This window comes from Desmodus rotundus, chromosome 4, assembly GCF_022682495.2.
Source record: "Desmodus rotundus isolate HL8 chromosome 4, HLdesRot8A.1, whole genome shotgun sequence".
Taxonomy (NCBI): domain Eukaryota; kingdom Metazoa; phylum Chordata; class Mammalia; order Chiroptera; family Phyllostomidae; genus Desmodus; species Desmodus rotundus.
In genome coordinates this window covers 93,008,877-93,025,942 of record NC_071390.1, presented here as the reverse complement: position 1 = coordinate 93,025,942, position 17,066 = coordinate 93,008,877, and the positions used below count along the sequence as shown (strand labels likewise).

Sequence of the window (17,066 nt, the reverse complement as noted above, 5' to 3'; positions counted from 1 at the left end):
GAGAAACACTGATCAGTTAGTTGCCTCTTGCACATGCCCTGACCAGGGGATCGAACCCACAACCCAGACATATGCCCTGACCAGGAATTGAATGAGCAGCTTTTCGGTGTAAAGGATGATGCTCCAGTCACCCGAGCCACACTGGTCAGGACTGAAATTTCTTCTTTAAAAGATAATATTGGCATTATTGGTTCAAGTTTATTTAGAGATTGCTGTTTAAAATATATTAAGAACTTTTAATAATGTTTTACTATTTTCCACTAGGAAACCACCCCTACTCCTAATCCCCCGCCTACAGAAGAAGAGAAAACAGAATCTAACCAGGAGGTTGCTAACCCAGAACACTATATTAAACATCCTTTACAGAACAGGTAAGTTTGTGGACACGTAGTTTTTTGATTTAGGCAACAAGGTAAATAGTGAATAGGACTGGTTTGGAGGGAAAAGTTGGGTGAGACTAGTTTCAGTTATGTCAGGTTGAGGATTCTATTTTCACTTGGATGACCCATGTCCAATAAGCATTTTTATGTATGAATCTTGAACTCAGAACTGATGGAGAGATTGGTTGGAAATTCATCAATAATTAATGGTGGTAATTGTAACCACAGTATTAAATAAGTTCTTTTAAGAAGTGAATTTGACTCAGGAGGAAGGCTTTGTTAGCAAATGGGGGATTTGGGGCTTTGGTTTTTTTTTTTTTGGACGGTGAGTGCCATGAGAAGGGTACAGACATAGAAACTATATAAATTATACATATATAAAAGATCAAATACTCATTGTTTTGAACAATAAAAAAGTCTCAAAATGCCAGTTGGATTAAACAATAAAAAGTGTTTGCTAACGTAGGATGAGAAAGTTTAGTAGAGGGTAGATGATGGAAAAAGTAGGAGTAGTTTGAAGAGTAAATAGAATATACAAAAATGTATAGAGCAAGAATAGACACTTTGAAATTGGCTATGAAGGAAAAAAGGGAGACCTAGGGGATTTAGAGTCTGGAGGTTTGTTGGTTCGTATTTAAGACCAGTCAGGAGACATTAAGGTGAATTAATGTTTTCACAGTTACAGTAACAGTAGTTGAGTGGTAGTTCATTGCATGGTTTTCCCAACTCCGTATGTTTATGTTTTTACTTTATTGTCTTTCATGTTTATGTAATGAACATTAACATGAATTCACTGAGAGTTGATGGTGGAAACAAAATGGCAACATAGAAACATTGTAAGAATCTGGAGGAAAGTAAATTGGAATTGACTTCTGAAGATATTTAAGTATTTCATTTCCTTTGATTTTCCCTCATTTTTACTTTATTTTAAAGATCTCATAAGCCTGGCTATAATTTAATTTTACTTATCTAAAAAATACATTTTCCCTTTATGGTCTGAATACTTTTTATCATTTCTTCATTATCATGGAAGACCTACTGAAATAATAGTCCAAACATGTTCTATGTCGTTTTTCATAGGAGACCTGTGGTTAAGGGTATCCTTCAGTGAGGAACATACCCATTCTTTAGACAATGGGGATTGTTAGTGAGTGAGTGAGCCATCAAATCAATAGTCCATAAAGGTAAAATCCTTCCTTAGGAAAGCACTGTACCAAAGGTATTAAGTGGAAATACTGATTAGCAGGAACTTCATATACTTCATCCTCACTGTAGCATTGAAACCCTTAAAGTACTTTTTCATCTTTTATTGGTATCTTTTAAAAGCTAGCTCTCTATGCCTTCTGGCTGTATGTTCTTAATGTTGCTATTACTGTGGGAAGAAGTTATCAAGGCATATATCCCTCACAGCTCGAATGACGGTGAAGAAGAGATTTCTGAAAGTGGCCTCATTGGTAGACAAATTAAGTACTAAATGAAGTCTTTGAGGATTTCAGTTTCTGTATAAATTATTCTTCTTGTGTAAAATGATAAATATCACTTAGAAAAATATTCTAAGATGCTTTAGGTTCAGATTTTGGTAGTTTTCTCATTTATTTTTATAAATATTACAGACATTATTTTGCTTTCTTAAAAAATAATCTCTAATAATTATAACGATTAAATCACTGTGGTACAAGTATATAAAGTACAAGTTTTCTGCTTTTCTCAGGTATCTTCTTCCCCATTTTACTTTTCTTCACTCCCTGGAGGGGAGTAGTCAGTGTTAAATTTGGTTGGTATTCTAAAACTTTCCAGTGTGCACATATATGCTTTTTATACAGGTGGCCATGCTTTTGTTTGTATTTTACCAAATTTGCATTAATGGATATATAGATTTTTTCTTTTACAAATAGTGCCATATGTATACATCCTTACATATTTTTGTGCACTTGTGTGAATATGTTTTTAGTGTAAAATTTCAGAGTTCCTAGGTTAAAGACTACCTGTATAAATACTGCCAAATTCTTTTAGCAGCTTAGACTTTTAATGGTTTGAGAGTTCCTGTTTTCTGCATCTTTGCCAACCATGAATCTTTATAATTATTACCAATCAGATTGTCCTATTCTGACTTGAGAAAACAGTCTTACTGTTCTAAATTTGCATTTTTTCATTGAAGTTTCAGAACATTTTCATATTGTATTGATCATTTGTGTTTTTAAACAGACTATGGATAGTCTGTTTAGTTCTTTTAGGTTATCTTCTCATTTCCAAGCATTGTATATGAGGGAATGCTAAATCATTCAAGAGGGAGATTAGGTTGAAAATGAGTTAATCCAAATCATTTGGCTTTTAATATTGTCTATGGAATTAGGTTTTTTAGATTTTTTTTTTATTTTTATGGTATCTAATATCACCCTCCTTTCATGACTTCTGGTTTTTATGTCAGTCAGGAAAACCCACACAATTATTTTAATAGCACACAGTAGTCTCTTGCATGGATGTATTATATTTTATTTAAATCAGCAGTTCTCAAACTTTTCAGTCTTACAGCCTATTGACACTTAAAAATTATTGAGGACTCCATAGATCTTTGGCTATGTAGGTTTTTATCTATTTCTCTTACTATGCTAGAAAATATACTTGAGAAAATACAAAACTATATTTTAAAATTTATGTTAGTTTTTTATGAAAAAATATCCAAGATAAAATATAGTGGGAAGAATAGCATTTTATAGATCTTTTCAAGTCCCTGAGTTACAAGTTAGCTAGATTTTCATAGCTGCTTCTGCATTCAGTCTGTGGTAGATAATGACATAAATTGTTTCAGACAAAGTGTAAGAAAGTGTGACCTCATAAAAGGTAGGTGGTTGGAAAAGGGAGGATAATTTTTTTTTAATTCCTCACCCAAGGATATGTTTCTTGATTTTAGAGAGAGAAACATTGATCAGTTGCCTCCTGTACGCACCCTGACTAGAAATAGAACCCTCAACCTTTTGGTGTATGGGATGATCCTCCAACCTACAAGCCAACTGGCCCACCCAGCCAGGGCTGGGAAGAGAATTTTTAAAGGCCTTCTAAAATAATTATGAATATTCTCCTTTGATACTAGGTTTCTCATAAGTTACTTGCAGTGTGGAATTTGAAATCATATCCAATAATTTTCTGTACTTTGTTACATTAAAATCCATTTGTCTGTCTTATATTTGGGATGGAGTTTTTACCCATACATGATTTTGCAACACACTGGTCATTTGGAAAGTACCAGTTTTAATGAGTCATGGAATCTTCCAGATATTGACACTTTTTATTATAGTATCAAAACAATAACAGATCACTAAACTCATTTTACATTTTAGTAAGTTGTCAGGCTCACAGTAGCACATACCAGCTTTCCAAAATTCTGATTTTCTCCTGAAAGCTCAAATTTTAACTGACAGGCTCACTCTGATTATTTTCCAGGAAAAAACCCATGGTTTATCAGCCATTCTTACAAGTTAAAATGGTATTCATGAAAAAAGTGGCTAGTTCACATTACAATTCATTTGCCTAAGGATTGTATTTTGGTGTGCAGTAGACAGATGTGTTTTTTGTACAGAATATGAAAAGGACATGTACACCGATGGAAATTTAATGAAACCAGTAATTTTTACTGTTTCATCAACATGGCATTCTTAATGAAACTGACATTGTTACTGTGAGAATTGGTGGTAATAAAAAATAGTGTCTACTATTATAATTTGGTGCCACTGTATTCTTGCTAAGGCACCAGCTGATTTATCCACCATTGCTTTTGCCCCAGTAGTGCAAATGTCAGTACAGTGAAAAATAATGTCTTCACATTACTATTAAAATATCTTTTACTCATCAGAGCTCCTGAAAGAGTCTTGGAGTCTCCTAGGGGTCAGTAAACCACACTTTGAAAATGGCTGATTTAAAAATTCCCTTGTTGAGCCCTGGCTGGGTGGTTCAATTGGTTGGAGTGTTGTCCCCTATACCAGAAAGGTTGTGGATTCAATCCCTGCTCAGGGTACATACTTAGGTTGTGGGTTTTGATCCCTGGTCAGGGCGTGTATGGGAGGTAACTGATTGATGTTTCTCTGTCTCTTTCTCTAAAATCAGTAAACATAGGTAAGGATTTTTAAAAAAATAAAATAAATTCCTTGTTGATAAACACTTAAGGTTTTCCCAAATTTTCCAAAACTAAGAACATTCGACAGAACTAATTTTATTATTTATTGTTTTTTAAATTGAGGAATAATTGACATACAACATTAATATATCAATGTATCAGTTTCAGCTATATAATACAGTGATTTAATATTTTGTATATATTGTGAAAAGATCACCACAGTAAGTCTAGCCCAGCATCTGTCACCATATGCAGTCAAAATTTTTTTCTTGAAAATTTTTAAGATTTACTCTCCTAGCAACTTTTAAATATGCAACACAGTATTATTAACTATAATCACCATGTTGTATATCAAATCTCAATTATTATTTTATAACTGAAATTTTGGTACCTTTCAAACCCCTTCATCCTTAGTATTTTAGGGGGTAAATACCCAGTAAAAATTGCTGGGTCATATTCTATTTTTTAATTCTATTTTTAAGTTTTGAGGAAAGACTAAAATTAATTTTAGAAATTCAGAGTACAGTACTTGAATAGTATCTGTGTTTAATAGATTTTCTGCCTTTGCTTTTTGTGATTTTGATAGTAAGTTGGCAAATACAAATTATCAAGTAGGTATAATGTATCTTATTTTTATATCTGAGATTATCAAGCATTAGTCATAGAGTTAATGAAATACTTCTATTTGGAAACCCTGTTTTCAGACATTTTTATCAATGAGAAAATTTTTTAGTTAACTTCAGTATAGTAGTTGAGTGAATATAATTCTAAAGATGAATTATCTTGGGATGATAACATTTAAGCTTTGATGTAACATGAGTTTATTTTCAAAGTAATAGAGTGAAAAACCCTTTAACAAGTATATGCAGATATGTAGAAGATGGTATACATTATTGCAGAACATGTGGTAGCATTACTTAATAAATCCCTTTATTATTTTCCCATTTATGTGTTTGAGTAAACAGAGACACATTTAATAATTTTCCCTCTTTCTAGCACTCACATTTCTTCCTCTTGGCTTATACCCTTTTGTTTCTCTGAAAACTCAGCTTTTCTGTTCCCCACTTTGCTTTCAGGTTATGTGCTTCTGCTCTTTTTCTTAAGTAACTATGCTTGATTATTATAACATTTAGCATACTGCAATAGTCTGATAAATTTTATGTGAATTCCCCTGAGGAATGAACCTCAGTGGGCCTCTGTATATAGCAGAGAATTTATTACGTATTAGGCACAAAATCCATACCTTTTAAATGAAAAAAAAAAGACACAGCTACTCTTTATCTGCCACTGTAATAATTACAATTTTAAATTACTTTATTTTTAATTTTGGTAAAGTACACATAACATAAAATACACCATCTTTTAAATTGTACAGTTCAGTAGTGTTCAGTGCATCCACACTATTGTGCAACCAGTCATTTCATTTGCAAAATGAAAGGTTAAATCTGAACCCCATTAAAAACAGGCCCCATTTTCCTTCCCTTACGCCCCTGGCAACCACCATTCTTTCTGTCTCTGAATTTGACTACTCTAGGTACCTCATACAAATGGAATCACACACTATTTGTGTTTTTTGACTGTCTTATTTTACTGTCCTCATGGTTTATCCATGTTGTAGCAAGTGTCAGAATTTCCTTTTTAAGGCTGACTAATAATTACATTGTATGTTTTAACTGCATTTTGTTTATTATTGATACATACCAGTGGACACACTTGTATTGCTTCTTTGTTTTGGCTATTTTGAATAATGCTGCAATGAACATGGATGTAAAACTGCCATATTTTATTGACACCAGCTTTTTATTTTTAGATGGGCACTCTGGTTTTTTAAAAATGATAAAAGCAAAACTTGGCAAGCAAACCTTCGGCTGATCTCTGAGTTTGATACTGTTGAAGACTTTTGGGCGTAAGTAACCCATTTATTTCAGGATGTTTGTTATTTCATTAGTATATAATTTTTAATTTTATGTCACATTTACAAAATTAATGTTAAAGTGAAAAGTTAAGAAATATTCATCTATAGAACTACCTTTTTGCTTGTCCTTCTCCTCACAACTATTTGAATTGGTGGTTATTCCTCGTCAGTTTTTAGAAAGCTTCCGCCTTGTCATCCTTTAGGCCTGCATGTTTATTGCTGACAGATCCTTCACTTTATTACTCCTAGAACTTGTGACAACTTGTTGGAACTTTCCTGTTTCTTGGTTGCCTGGATACATTTGCCCCATACTTGGGTATTCCAGAGCTTTGTTACATCTTCATTTCTGCAAATTATTTTCAGTGTAACACAGATTTGTTGTAATAAGAATTTTGAGATTTCAAAGGCTTAAGTGCTCAGTATTCAGGTTTTGTAAAAGAATGACAGTATCTGTTAAGATTGTATATTTTTGGATTCACATATATATTGAATAAGTGATGCTACTCTTGTGTTTTAATATAACTCCCTGAATGTGTTCTCCCACACGAAAAACAGATTATGTTCAGCAAATTCATATATGTATACTTCCTCCAGGGCAGGAACAATATTCTTCTGTATATTCCTAGTGCTTTGCCCATCACAGGCATTTAGTATGCATTTGAATCACTGAAAAAAACAAAACATTGGATCAGTGAAAACTATAAATTGTTAACTACTCACTTTTTATTGAAATCATTGAATTTCTTTAAAAGTAATAGAATTACATTTAAGCCTGCAGTAATTCACAGGTCTAGTTGTCTTGTCTGAACTGGGGTTTTCAGCTTTGCCCTTCATCAAAATATCTGTGTTTTTCTTTTTTAATTGTATTTATTCAAGAGTACTCTAAAACATAGTTTCCAGTCTGTGGAGGAAGAGGAATTTCTTCTACTGAATCAGATTTATTTATCTACTTTGCTTGGCTTTCACCAGTATACACATGGCCCCACACTTTATTTATGTTTCAGCAATGTCATTGCATAGTAGATTTTTGTACCATAATTTAGAGATATGAATGAATTCTTCAGCTTTGTAAGTCACTTCTTTACCTCTTTTTTCTAGCAAATTTAGTGGTAAAACAGCCATTCAGTCCTTCCAGATTTATCTAATCTGTTTGTAGTGTTAGGATTCTGTTTAAATGTGCCATTACAAATTCTCACTGTAAACTTACTGCTAAGGGACCTTGCTGCACAGCACCATGAAGGAGAAAGGAGACCTTTTCTATCTCGAATGATATTGAAGAGGGTCATTTCCACACTATTCATTACTTTTATAAAAATGGTGGTGGCTAATTTTATAGCCAGGCCTCTTTTGTTGTCTAGTGGAAACTCAGTGATAATGTATGTAGTTCAGGAAGAGTGATCATTAGGTACAGCGACTCAAGAAACCTTACTTGGTCTTACACTGTCTCACTCAAATTGGGTTTGTATTTTATCCTATGGAATGTTATCCAAAAGGTGCCAGACTGTTTCTGAATACTGTGCTTGAAGTATTCCTGCACTAGGTTAAAATAGCACAGAGAATTTGACTAAGGATAAATGTCATCTACGGTCTGTCTTCTGTATCATGTATTGGAGACAGGCAAAACATTTTTACTCTGTTGTCAGTTTTATAACAATTTTGCTGTAAAAGACTTCAGGAGATCAAATGATTTAGCCTTCTACCTTCAAGCTATTAGATATCTAAATCATCCCAAATGTTATTCTGTTACATTGATATGTGGTGAATAGTTTAGATATACAGATTCCAGGGTCCACCCAACATTAAGGGTTTAAAATTACAAGTAATAGGGTTGGAACTAGTGTTTTTATTTGTTTTTTAAAGCTCTCCAAATGATTATTATACTTACTGACCCTAGTAACAGTCTGTGGTGTTTGGGAACCATTGGTCTGTTCTCTTGTATACCTTTAAGGATAATAATGTTGGCTTATTTCAGTCATACAGTGCCTGATAGTCAAGAAGTTATCTTCCTTTTCCTTGATTTGTGTTGTTGTGTGTTTAAAACTGCTCATTAGCTTTGTAAATTTTTTCATCTACTTAAAGCAACCTCAAACCTCTATTCTCAGTTTCTTATATATACATAGGTATGCACTGAGTTTACCAATACACCAAATTTTGTCAGAATAAAATTACTAAAAATATTTTCTTAAATCATCAGGTGTTGATTCTTTAACTGGCCACTACTAAGATGTGTTTGGTCCATTTCAGAAATTGAATCCATAGGGAAAAAATGAACATAAACCTTTATTTTTGTTATTTTTATTATATTTTCTGAATGTTATGTAAGCACCTAAACTCTGTATTACATATTCTATGTGTATAATTGTCCTTTTCTTTTACCTAGTCTGTACAACCATATCCAGTTGTCTAGTAATTTAATGCCTGGCTGTGACTACTCACTTTTTAAGGTATGTTTATTGGTGATTTCATATCTATATAGTAAGATTGGACCATTCAGGTATTCATTAAGAAATCTTGCCTCAAACTTAGTTATGGGAAATGCTCTGTCGATTGAAGGAAAATTAAATTAGCTTTACTAGGCTTAGCATAAACATATTTTGCCCTGTTTTAGTGTAAATAATTGAAGTTAAGTGAATGTCTTACTTTGTGGGCACATACCGTGAGTGATTTTGAAAAGAGCTTTGATTGTCAAATCCATTGTCTTTATACAGGCTCTGGCAGAAGCAAAGCTTGCTTGAATGTGGTTGGTAGGGTACATGAATGTCTCGCATGAAATGGACAGTAGTGTGAACATTTCACCTAAAATGTCATGTGGTGGTGTGCTTGAGTGAGCTATTGTTATGTTACAGAATCACATGCTTGTGATTTTGTAATAAAAGAGGGGCATTATTTGTGCCAGACCCTGTATATTTGAATAGAATGAAGTTCAGAGCTTGTCAAGAATTTTTTTTTGAATTATAGATTACATTCAATATTATTTTGTATTAGTTTCCGGTGTACAGCATAGTGGTTAGATAATCATGTACTTTACAAAGTGGTCCCCCATACTGCCGTCCTTGACCTTTGAAGTACCTACCTGGCACTATACACAGTTGTTACAGTATTATTGACTGTATTTCCTATGCTTTATATGCCCGTGTGTCGGGAATTCTTAATATGAGGTACGTAGGTCCTGAAATATTTTTAAATGGGTTTTGTCAGGTAGTAAGGATGGGGCATTTATTAAGTGTCTGAAATTGCATAAGTGTGCATAATTTTGCATAGAATTTCTAGGTCTAGAAGTATTCGTAGCTTTGAAAAGCTACATCAGAATGTTTAAGAACCTCCAAGTTAAATAAAACCCAATGTTTGATAGTTATAGCATAAGTCCCTAAGTCAGGACTCTAAATTTTGCAGCCCCATGCCTCTGGCTATAAGTCCTGTATGCTTTTCCCCCACTACATCGATCACAGTTTTATGGGGAATGAAGTAAAAAGTTGACAGAGTGTTGCTTGCTGTTTCTAGTGATGATCTCTTAAAGTAACAATATTATCTAATATTGTCTTCTAACCCTGTAGGATGGTATTAAGCCTATGTGGGAAGATGAGAAAAACAAACGAGGAGGACGGTGGCTAATTACATTAAGCAAACAGCAGAGACGAAGTGACCTCGATCGCTTTTGGCTAGAGACAGTAAGGTTTTAAAATTACAAAAAACAGTTTTAGAATACTGAAACTAATTTATATTATTTTACCTCAGTTACTTAGTCAACAAAGAGATAAGGATGCCCACTCTAGAAACTCTAAGCCAGCAACGTACTGTTTTCTATCATGTGAGTCCTGTATATTCTACATACTAGTAGAGTGAAAAACCCCCTTCCACATTACATATCGGATATAAAGTGATGGACAGCTGACTCTGCCCTTCCTCAACAAGCTCGTTCTGATCATTACATTAACTTCAAAATTATAGAACCTTTCATTTTGTATAATGTAAGTTTTTACAAGCCTCGTAAGAGTATTGTTTTGTACACAAAACTTTCAGGGTAAGTGAAGCAAACAATAAAACTGTAGCTTGATATCATACAGCTTATTTGTTGTGATATAACCTGGAACTTGTAGCTTTGTACTTATTAAATATGATGTAACAGGCATTTTCTTCAGTGAGGGGTTCTAAATGCCAAGCTTTCGGAGCAGGACTCATAGTCTCTTTTGTTTCCCTAGCACTTGGCACAGTGTCTGGTTTATAGTTTGCATTTAATGAAGCAATTAATATATATTTGGGTGGCTGATTTTTTTTTTTTTTTTAAGAGACTTATTTTGCTTTCGGGAGAGATTATCAGTAAATACTATTTTAGAAAACATTAAAAAGATTTCGTTTTGCAAGATGATGGAAGTTCTAGAGACAGATGGTGGTGATGGTTGCACAATGTTGTGAATACACTTAATGCCACTGAACTGCACAAAAATGGTTAAAATAGCAAATTTTATGTTAATGTATATTTACTGCAATTAAACATTGGAAAGTGTTCATGAAAAACAGCAAGAAGCAGAGGCAATCAGGATAAAGAACTATATACATAAAAATAATGTAGACATTCAAAAAGTCAACTCTTGGTTTAAAAACTTTTAGTTTTGTGTATATATAAAAGAGACATTTGCAGTTGAATTATTTAGCTTTTTATAATCTATTGGGTGTAATTTGCATTTGGGTTTTGTTTTTAAGCTGCTGTGCCTTATTGGAGAATCTTTTGATGACTACAGTGATGATGTATGTGGAGCTGTTGTTAATGTTAGAGCTAAAGGTGATAAGATAGCAATATGGACTACTGAATGTGAAAACAGAGACGCTGTTACATATATAGGGTAAGTTTTGCTATTTGTGTATTTCTTTTAAAATACTACGATAACCAAATGCAGAGTAATTTGTAGCTTTAGAAATACGTGGATTTGTAGATCAGTATTTTCCTTGTATTGCTTCTTGAACACTTACCTATTTTGGCATATTAATTTATCAGATGACAATATAAGTCTTTTTCTAGTTTAAAATTATAGTGCTAAGTATATAATACTCATAATAATGTAATTTTTCGTGAATATTATACATGTATTTTTTGCCTGTGTGTACACTGTACATAATGTTTTTATCAAAATTTAAGTGACACTATCTTGGTTTTGTCCATATTTAAAATCCACATGTCTTAAGCTTTAAACTTTTTTGGTAAACACTATTCTTTGCAAAAATTGCTTTTTTTCCCCTCTCCTGAATATCCATCAGTGTTAACTAGAATTTTCTTCTCACTACATTTAAATTAGTAACTTTTGTGTGTGTGTGCTTTTTCAAGACAAATTTTTATTGTATTTTTTCCATTGCCATTTAGCCCTTTTACACCCCTTCCCCTGCATTCATCACACTGTTGTCCATGTCCATGAGTCCTTTTACTGTTTTGCTTGATCCCTCTACCCGCTAATCTCCGCCACTCAGCACATCTGTCATCCTGCTCTCTATGATTCTGTTTATTTCACTTATCATGGTGTTCTCCAGGTCTATCCATGCTGTCGCAAAGGGTAAATTATTTTTTTCTTTTTTATGGCCGAGTAGAATTCCATTGTGTAAATGAACCATAGTTGTTTCATCCACTCATCTACTGATGGACACTTAGGCTGCTTCCATGTCTTGGCAATTGTAAATAACACTGCAGTGAACATAGGGGTGCTTATGTTCTTTTGAATTAGTGTTTTGGGTTTCTTCAGATACAGCCTCAGCACTAGTAATATTTGGTTTTAAATTTTGTGTTAAAATTAAGTACTAGTCATAGGTAATAAAATGCTTGTTTGCCCTTTGTGGGTGATTTTCCAAACACAAATTCTCTTATGAATCCCTTTTGAATTAAAAGATATGGATATGTTCCAGATTTTATTCTACAGGTTTCTGTAAGAGAAAGGAGTTGATTGTTGATTTGTCATAGCCCTAATCCTTCTGTGAGCATCAAAACATAATTGTGGGAGTTTTATATTTCTTTGAAAACAAGTTAAAGATATTAACTAAGTATTAATTTCTTTCCTCAGAAATGTTTGTATTTGTTTCAATATTAAAAGCTTTGAAATCTTTATCATACAAACATTTGACTTCCAGGGACAGATTTTTATTTTTTAAACCCATCCAAGTTGTGTGGCTCAGTATACTTGCTTCCTGGCATTTTTAATGATTGGTATAATTGAGGGAATACATTGTATCATACACGTAAATCTGATGGTAGTGGTTATAATTTTAGTTATCATAAAATTGTTTCTAGATGTCTACATCAAGGGAATGCATTGAAATCTTCTGGAGGGTGGAGTATAAGTAAAACTGTCTTAGTGTTATATTGGAGAATTTAGCTCCATGAAAATGTATATCCCTTTATTTTTATTTAATTCTGATGCTTATTTTTGAAATTTTGCTGTTTTTACTTAGAATAAAAATCTAGTTTTCTTGTCAGCCTTATATCTCATATTTACTTTCCTTATTAGTTGTAGCCACACAGCCTTATTTTTGTTCCTTAGATGGGCTTCATTCTCTTGGCATTATACTTTTGACCTTAGGGCTTTTAAAAGGAAGATTTCTGTAATTTCACAGATAATATTAGTAGCTCCTTATTGTACACTATCACAGCCCCAAAACTTACCCTCTTTGGCACTTAACACATTTTGTTCTTAAGATAGTGTCACGTCTTATTTGAAAGTTAGGTTGTAGAGTTAGTATTTAAGGCAGAAATCATGTATATCCTAAATTATCCAGAAAAATATCATAAATTGCCTTCAAGGTGTTTAATTTTTGTGTGTGCAATCTTGTAATAATTGTGGTAATTGTGCAATAATATGCTATATTTACTAGGGTTTATATGTAAAATATATTGTAGCATTTTATTTTTAAATTTTTATTACTATTTTTTTAATCCTCACCCAAGGATATGTTCATTGGTTTTAGAGAGGGGGAAGAAAGAGGGGAGGGAGAGAGAAACATCAATCGGTTCCTCCCCGGGGTGCCCTGACTGGGGATCAAACCTGTAACCTTTTGGTTCACAGGGCCATGCCTTACCTGAGCCACCCAGCCAGGGCTGATTGTAGAATTTTGATTTTTTTTTTTAATTCTCTCCTGAGGACTTATCCATGATTTTAGAGAGAAGGAAAGGGAGTGGGGGAGAGGGGTGGGGAAGAGAGAGGGACAGAAACATCGGTGTGAGAAACATTCATTTGTTACCTCTTACACGAATCCCAACCAGGGACCAAACCCACAACCTTAGATATGTGCCCTGACTGGGAGTCAAACCCCGCTACCTTTCAGTTTTCAGAACAACATTCCAACCAACTGAGCCACATCAGCCTAATCAGCATTTTGGATCAGAGAATTTAAATAGACGTGTTCATGTAATGGATTTTATTTTTTATTTTAATTATAATGGTACAGCTCCACCATGTGTATTTGTGATTATTTGTTTGTAAATAATGAAATATAAACACCAAGCCTGGGGACTGCCCTGCTTTGATTACTGATATATTAATAATTACCACAGTAGCTGATACATAGTGGACTCAAATACTGGTTAAGTGATGAACCAAGATTGTTGTGAAAATAAAGAGTAAATTTTGCTAAAAGGGTATGTGATTTCCTTTTTTACCCTCAAACCTAGTTACCTTTTTTAGTATAAAGAATAATAATACTGAATTTGGTGTGTGTATGGATAAAAGTTAATGGCCACTTTTCTTTTTCTTTTTCTAGGAGGGTATACAAGGAAAGGTTAGGACTTCCTCCAAAGATGACGATTGGTTATCAGTCCCATGCAGACACAGCTACTAAGAGCGGCTCCACCACTAAAAATAGGTTTGTTGTTTAAGAAGACACCTTCTGAGTATTCTCATAGGAGACTGCGTCAAGCAATCGAGATTTGGGAGTTGAACCAAAGCCTCTTCAAAAGCAGAGTGGACTGCATTTAAATTTGATTTCCATCTAAACATTGCAAAGATATGAGAAGTCTCATTCGCCTTTGTCTTGTACTTCTGTGTTCATTTTTTTTTTTTAATTTTGGCTAGAGTATTCACTTACCCAATCAAAGAATTAACAGTACACATTGTCCCCAGAATCCAAAAATGTGTTTCTGGCCTACTGTGTAATAGCTTAGGAAAATTATCATTACAAACATTTTACCCACCCACAAAGTTGAAAAAGAACTTAACATTTCTATACCTTACAGGAAAAGCATTCTGTTTATGTTCCATTGTATGCAGGAGCATATTTTGCTGGTTTGAAAGAGTATGATGCATACAGTTTTCTAGCAATTTTCTTTCTTTCTTTTTTTTTTTTGTCTTTTTTTTTTTTTTTTTTACAGCATTGTCTTTGCTGTATTCTTGCTGATGGCTGCTAGATTTTAATTTATTTGGTTCCCTACTTGATAACATTAGTGATTCTGATTTCACTTTTTTCATTTGTTTGCTTTGTTTTTTTCCTCATGTAACATTGGTAAAGGATCCAGGAATATGACACAAAGGTGGAATAAACATTAATTTTGGGCATTCTTTGGTAATTTTTTGTTTTTTTATAACTACAAAGCTTTGCTACAAATTTATGCATTTCATTCAAATCAGTGATCTATGTTTGTGTGATTTCCTAAACATAATGGTGGATTATAAAAATGTAACATCGTAATTACATTCCTAATTAGAATTAGTACATCTGTTTTTGTATCTCTTTGCTGTATTTTAACACTTTGTATTACTTAGGTTATTTGCTTTGGTTAAAAAATGGCTTAAATAGAAAAGCGATCCCATTCACATTAAGACAGTGTACAAAACTGTAAATAAAATGTGTACAGTGAATTGTCTTTTAGACAACTAGATTTGTCCTTTTATTTCTCCATCTCTATAGAACGAATTTGTACTTCTTATTGCAAGCCAGTCTCTATTGTCTTCTCTTGTAGTGTCTTCCCTGTGAACAGCATAAGTTTGGAGCACTAGTTTGATTATTATGTTTATTACAATTTTTAATAAATTGAATAGGTAGCATCATATATGTGGAATAAATCGATGTGGCTATCTGTTTTTTTGTAAAGTATAAGGCATAGTCCCTCAGTCTTAGGTAAATCAAAATACTCTTAATATGTTATAAGAATTGTGATCTTGGTGCATCACCATTGGATTGTTAGGAACAGTAGTTGTAAAACTTGGTTGCCATGTCAAAAGGATAGCATAGGGAAAGAGTGCAGGTGGTGGGGGCATTATGCATTAAGAATGTTGTTACTGTTGCTGTCTAAGTAGAATGGAATAAGACATTTATATTGGTAAATTGGTCTGGTGTGGTTTTATGTAAACTTAAATTTGATCTGTTCTTTGTAGGTATCATTTGAAAGCAAATTTGAAAATATATTGCCTATAATATGTAATTACAGACAGATGCCAGGAAATGAAATATGGCTATCATAGACAAATGTAAACTGAACTATAGGTAGAATGGAAATCCTTCATTTAGAAGAAAGTTTGTCTTTAAGTGAAAATGGAAACGCTTGACAAAAATTCTATGTAAAATAAACATGAAATTAATTTCACTGAAGAATTTTAAAACATTGTAAAGGGTACCTGCCACAGGGGTACCTACCACAGGTTACCATCTCAGTACTCTGGATGCCACAAACAACTCTTGTTCAATGTTCTAGAAATACTGACTCTTGTGTATATAATCTCAATTTACTAACGCTAGTAACATGTTTAATCTGCTGTTTAAGCTTGTGTGATTGGTTAAGATGATTTATTATTGTCTGTTGATAAGTATAGTTGTGAGCACTTCAAGAGCTTGTTTAAAAGTAGTGGTGGTAGTGTGTTGTCATTGAGTGGAATTGGCATTAGTATATCTATTAAATATGAATGCTCTTAGAATTATCTTAGAATCCTTAATTCTAAGATGCAGTCCATTTTAAGAAGCATTCGTTTTCAGGGGTGGAGGAACAATAACAAATTAAATGTATACAGTTCTTCGTTTTTTAAAACCCTGATTTACAGCATTTGATTATCCTATCATTGCTATTTTAAAATCACAATCAGTTTTAAGTGTTTTTCCCCCAGTGGGGAGGAATGATCAATTATCTGAGTCACTTTTGGCAAATGCCACTTGAAGTTATAGTGATGTGCAACTTGTCATAATTTCACTAACATCTTTTCTAAATATTAGACTTTACATGATTTTCTAACTTTTTCCTCTCTGTCCAACAGGATATTATAAATGAATATATTTTCATAATAGAGAATTAAAATAATCATTATCAGATGAATAGTAAGTAGTTCATTGTAGGGATGTGATATATTACATTTAACCAGTTTAATTGTAATTAAATTCTACAGAAGGAGTTAAGACATACTGTATAAGAATTAAATAATTACAACACTTACATGGTACTACTATCTGCTAGGCAGTATCCCAGGCACTTTACATGTACTTTAACCTACACAATAATCCTTTGATGTAGCTGCTGCTATCCCCATTTTACAGATGGAAGAAACAGGCGTTGAGGATTTATCAGTCTCTTCAACTTCTAAGTGGGTTTTACTCTGAAAATTTGGTTCCAGAGGCCCTATAAATCATATCATACTATCAAGGATATAAGATAGATCCTATCTTATAGGCTATCTACTACATCATACTGGACTATAGTCAG

The 17,066-nt window shown here is 33.2% G+C and overlaps 1 protein-coding gene across 1 annotated transcript in view; it reads left to right on the top strand.

The window, feature by feature from the left end:
* EIF4E (eukaryotic translation initiation factor 4E) overlaps positions 1–15,237 on the top strand; it is a 44,045-nt gene extending 28,808 nt beyond the window's left edge. The window contains exons 2-7 of the mRNA XM_053922526.1: positions 265–371; positions 6,302–6,397; positions 8,787–8,850; positions 9,961–10,074; positions 11,108–11,247; positions 14,144–15,237. Coding sequence (XP_053778501.1) covers positions 265–371; positions 6,302–6,397; positions 8,787–8,850; positions 9,961–10,074; positions 11,108–11,247; positions 14,144–14,258 — 636 coding nt within the window. The 3' untranslated portion in view covers positions 14,259–15,237. The remainder of the gene's footprint in view (positions 1–264; positions 372–6,301; positions 6,398–8,786; positions 8,851–9,960; positions 10,075–11,107; positions 11,248–14,143) is intronic.
* The last annotated feature ends 1,829 nt before the right edge of the window (positions 15,238–17,066 follow it).